Source organism: Humulus lupulus, chromosome 5, assembly GCF_963169125.1.
Source record: "Humulus lupulus chromosome 5, drHumLupu1.1, whole genome shotgun sequence".
Classification (NCBI taxonomy): Eukaryota; Viridiplantae; Streptophyta; class Magnoliopsida; order Rosales; family Cannabaceae; genus Humulus; species Humulus lupulus.
Window position 1 is genome coordinate 37784079 of NC_084797.1, and position 4931 is coordinate 37789009.

The window sequence follows — 4931 nt, forward strand, 5'->3', positions numbered from 1 at the left end:
TAATAATATGGTTGAAAAGAAAATTATTATGGATAATGTGTAAAAAAAAAAAGTGGCTTGTATCATTTTTAGCAATAACATCCTTGTTTATTACAATAAATCACTTTAACAAACCTATAATTTGATTAATAAGTTGCCGGTTAAGAAAATATACTTCTAATAAACATACGCGTATAGTAAAACGCATACATATGTAACTGTATACATGTATGCGAGTAAGTTATTTATATATGCATAACATGAGTAACAAGTTAAAAAAAAAAAGTTCCTCAGAGAAAAAATTTAGGGTCAAGAAGAGTAAACTCTTGATTTTTGATTAGATTAGAAAACTAGTAATTTTGCAGTTTAACAGTTCTATCAGCGCCCTAGTTGTACTAATATGCTAATGTAATAACAAAGCTATGAATCTACCATCAAACTGAGGACATGAGCTGCAGTTTAATGATCATCTTTTAACCCTTTAAGGAACTTGAGCACTTGAAGCATGCTAGGCCTATTGGCAGGATTCTCTGACAGGCAAATGAAAGCAATCTTAAGCACTTGAAGCATCATCTGCTTAGTGTCTGCGTTGAGAATGGTCGGGTCGAGAACATCAGCAGCTTGTCCCTTCTCCATTTTCTGAAACACCCATCCCACCAAATTTCCACCTTCAATCTCTTTGAAGTCAGGTCCAGTTGGCTCTTTCCCTGTCACTAATTCAAGCAAGATCACACCAAAACTATAAACATCACCACTTGTTGTGGACCTCCCACTCTGTCCATACTCAGGTGGAATGTAACCAAATGTTCCAGCAACTTCGGTTGTAATGTGAGTCTCACAAGCACTTATCAATCTAGCCAGCCCGAAATCCGCAACCTTTGGTTCAAAGTCTTCATTGAGTAAGATGTTGCTAGCTTTTATGTCCCTGTGAATGATGTGGGGAATGAATCCATGATGAAGAAAAGCTAGCCCACGTGCAGCGCCGGTTGCAATTTTGAACCGTTTATCCCAGGTTAGGACTTCAAGAGCTCCAGTCCTGTTTCTCAGCCAGAGGTCTAAGCTCCCATTCACCATGTACTCATAAACAAGAAGCTTTTCCTCACCAATAGAACAGTACCCGAGCAAAGGGACTAGATTATGGTGCTTTACCTTTCCCAGAGTTTCCATTTCAGCAATGAATTCTCGTTGACCTTGTGTTTTGGCTTCACTTAGCTTCTTGACTGCAGCTATTTTCCCATCAGGCAGAGTAGCTTTGTACACTGTTCCAAAACCTCCATCTCCAATAATGTTTGTCTTGCAGAAGTTGTTGGTTGCTTCAAGAATATCGACTAAGGTCAATTTCAAGAGGCGCTGCTCAAACATGGCCAGGTTGATGCTCAAAGGTTCCTTTGATCTGCTGCTACTAAGGAAATAAAGATTTTGATCTAGAAAACTGTTAAGCTTGCTTTCCTCAGCTTCTTCAGCATCAGTTTGCCTCTTGTTTCTTGTAACATGTCTAGCAAGAGCAATTGCTAGAAAAAGGACAATTACAATACTTCCCACTACAGCTGCAGCTAGACGTCCCCTGGAACTTAACCATGCAGACTTTTCAAAGCTATTTATTTTGCAATCAAATCCCATAATTGTTCCACAGAGGTTTTTGTTCCCAGCAAGTGAAGAATTTGACAACTTAAGGCAAGTTCCACTTGTGGGAATAGGCCCTTCCAAACTATTTTCAGCCAAGCTCAGGAAGAACAGATTGACCAGCCCACATATTTTCTCTGGAATCTGTCCGGAGAGCTTGTTCCTTGAAACATCGAGATACTGGAGCTGCATCAGATTCCCCAACTCCGTTGGAATGCCTCCCTGAAACATATTTGAATGAAAATCCAAATATGTCAAATATGACAGATTTCCTAAAGACTCTGGCAATTCCCCATCAAAAAAGTTGTTGCTGAGGTTCATCGTTTCTATCCTCCACGCTATAGAATTTGAGAAAAGCTGATCAACCTGTCCAGAAAGCCTGTTCTGTTGGACATAAAGCCCTACAAGGTTAAGCAGGCTCGAGAGAGATGAAGGTAGCTTCCCACTGAGCTCATTATAACTCAAATCCAAATGAGTTAGCCCTTTTAAGTTTCCAAAACTTGTTGGTACTGAACCTGACAGCTTATTATTAGTCAAGTTCAGCTTTACCAAACTGCTCAAATCTCCCAATCTTTTCGAGGGGATGGTACCAGATAGCTTATTACTTCCCATATACAATCCTTGCAGCTTACGCAAATCACCAAATTCTGGAGGAATGGAGCCAGTGAGCAAATTCCCAGATAAATCCAATGCTGTAAGATTTGTCAGACGAGAGAGTGATCTTGGAATTTCCCCGGAAAGCATGTTATTGCTTAGCAAAAGGTCTACCACAACCACACAGTTCCCCAACTCCTCAGGTATTGTGCCTGACAGCATATTGTATGACAGATCAAAAACTCCACGGTGTTGAATAAAGCTCAGATCAGGGATATCAATTTGACGGAAATAGAAAGCCTTGGAAGGAATTGACCCTGACAGATTGTTGTGAGAAAGAACCAGGCATTGTAGTTGACCCAATTCTGCCAGATTCTCTGGTATAGGCCCGTGGAGAAGGTTGTTTCCAAGGTCCAATGTGGTTAGTGCGGTGCACATGCCAAGCTCAGTTGGGATTGTTCCTTCAAGAAGATTTGAGTTCATGTTAAGAACAGAAAGACTGGTAAGCTTTCCAACCTGTTTAGGTATAGTGCCAAATAGGTGATTATCACTGAGAACAAGCCTCTCCAGTGCAGCTGCCCTGCCAATCTCCTCAGGCAGACAGCCCCCCAACTGATTATTTGCCGCTGACAATTCCATTAAATTATTTGAGTACCAGATACTGATGGGAATTGTACCCGTGAAATTATTCGAATCAATGTCAAGCACCATCAATGGAAGGTTTGACAGGTATTCAGGTATTTGACCAACAATCTGGTTATCCACTAAGACCAACTGAGTAAGATTAGTGCACTTCAGAAAAGTGTTATCAATATTACCAGTGAGAAAATTGCTGGCGAGATCAATCTCCATGAGCGACAACGCATTGCAGAGCTCCTTCGGTATTCGACCAGTCAACAGGTTGTTGCTCAAACTAAGGTCCCTAAGCAGAGAACAATTGCCAATTTCAGGGGGGATTTCGCCAGAAAACAGGTTACTCCCAAGCAAAAGTGAATCCACTTGGTTCCATTTTCCGAGCCAAGAAGGCAATGGCCCAGAAAGTTGGTTCTTTTCAGCAGAAAAGGTCAGCATAGGAAGCTCAGAAAGCTCCTCGGGCAACGATCCGGATAGTGTATTGAAGGAAAGCATCAGAGTCCTCAAATTCTTACACATTCCCAGCTCAGGAGGAACAGACCCGTTTAGCTCGGAAGAAACCATAATCAGAATACTCAAGTTCTGCAACTTCCCGATGGACTTTGGGATCGAACACTTTAAAGGGTTGTAGGAAAGATCAAGTCTACTTAGTGATTGCAACTTAGATAACTCCTGGGGCAGCGGGCCAGTTATAAAACAAGAATGAGCAAAGAAGTTTTGGAGGCGGGAAAGGTCACCAATTTCCCGAGGCAACTGGCCAGAGAAATGGTTAATGTCAATGTAGAGGTCGGTGAGATTCTTCAGGTTGTTAATCTCAGGTGGGATTGTACCAGAAAACGAGTTGTTTGATATGTCCAACGAAGATAAAGCATGGAGATTTATAAAGAGGGGCAATGGAGGAGAACCTGATAGAAGATTACTGCTAAGGTCCAAAAATAGGAGTTTGCTTAAGTTTCCAATCTGGGGAGGAATATTTCCAGTGAGAGCATTTCCAGCGAGATCAAGTGTCTCGAGCTCAGCCAATCTCCCCAGCTCCGGAGGAATTTTCCCACTGAACGAGTTGTGTCCGAGCATGAGGGTTTGCAACTGAGTCCACTCACTTAACTGACTCGGAATTTCCCCGAACAAGAGGTTGTCACCGAGTAACAGCTTCTTCAAGCGTTTAAGACTGAATGCCAGAGGTGGGATTTCCCCATGGAAAAGATTCGAGGAGAGGTCGAGGACGGTGACGCTGCTGAGAGAGAAAACAGAGGGAGAAAGTGGGCCTTTCAGGGACAGAGCTGGGAGAGCGAGCGAGTCTACCCGTCCAAGCTGGCAAGAAACACCGACCCAGTTACAGTATGGGGTTGATGAGTTCCATGAAGAAAGAATGTGAGGATTTTCAAGAGATACCTTGAAGGAAAGAAGGGCTTCTCTATCTGAGTAAGCTTTGTTTCGGTCTACTATGGCGTCAGAGCAAAGAAAGAGAAGATGAGACACTATGAGAACGATAAACGAAAGCTTAAACCCCATGATCATTGAGGTACAAAGAGATAGAAAAGGGTTTAAGTTTAAGGCTCAAGAAGAACTAAGGGAGAAATGGGCGTAGAAAAGTTTAACTGAGTTCCATAGCTATTACAGTAGACGGAACGAAAAAATGGGAGAGAGGAGGACGAAGGAGGGAGATTAAACGCCATAGCTGTGGAGAGAGAAAAGGGCACGCAGCTCACGTGACTTGTTCTTTTCCACAACGGTATTTCAGTTTTATTTTGCAGAGAAACCCCTCTAAATATCATAATATTCTCTTTTATTAGCTTTTTAGACCAAAACTTTTTTTAAATATCCCATTTAAACTTCTTCTTCTTCTTTTCTGTCTTCTACACCTAGAAGGTAAAAAAGTGTTGCCTACTTCAGAAAATCGGGCTTTTGTTTCACTTTCCATGTTTTTATATATATTTTTGGTCCCTACATATTTTGAGAAACCTAGGTACATTATCTTTAGTTTCTCCACCAATCTCTGTCTGTTTTTATTTTTGATAATTTTATCTTTATAGGGTATTTTCTTTTCTTCGTGTATTTTGCACTATGGATGGATGTTAATACTTGTTGGATTTTTTTTGGTA

General features: G+C 41.4%; 1 protein-coding gene across 1 annotated transcript; it reads right to left on the minus strand.

Moving 5' to 3' along the window:
• Nucleotides 1-288: 288 nt before the first annotated feature.
• On the minus strand, nucleotides 289-4499 carry LOC133834762 (leucine-rich repeat receptor protein kinase EMS1). Its single transcript, XM_062264485.1, has one exon. The coding sequence runs from the start codon at nucleotides 4345-4347 to the stop codon at nucleotides 439-441; it is 3909 nt and encodes a 1302-aa protein (XP_062120469.1). The 5' UTR covers nucleotides 4348-4499; the 3' UTR covers nucleotides 289-438.
• Between the last annotated feature and the right edge of the window lie 432 nt (nucleotides 4500-4931).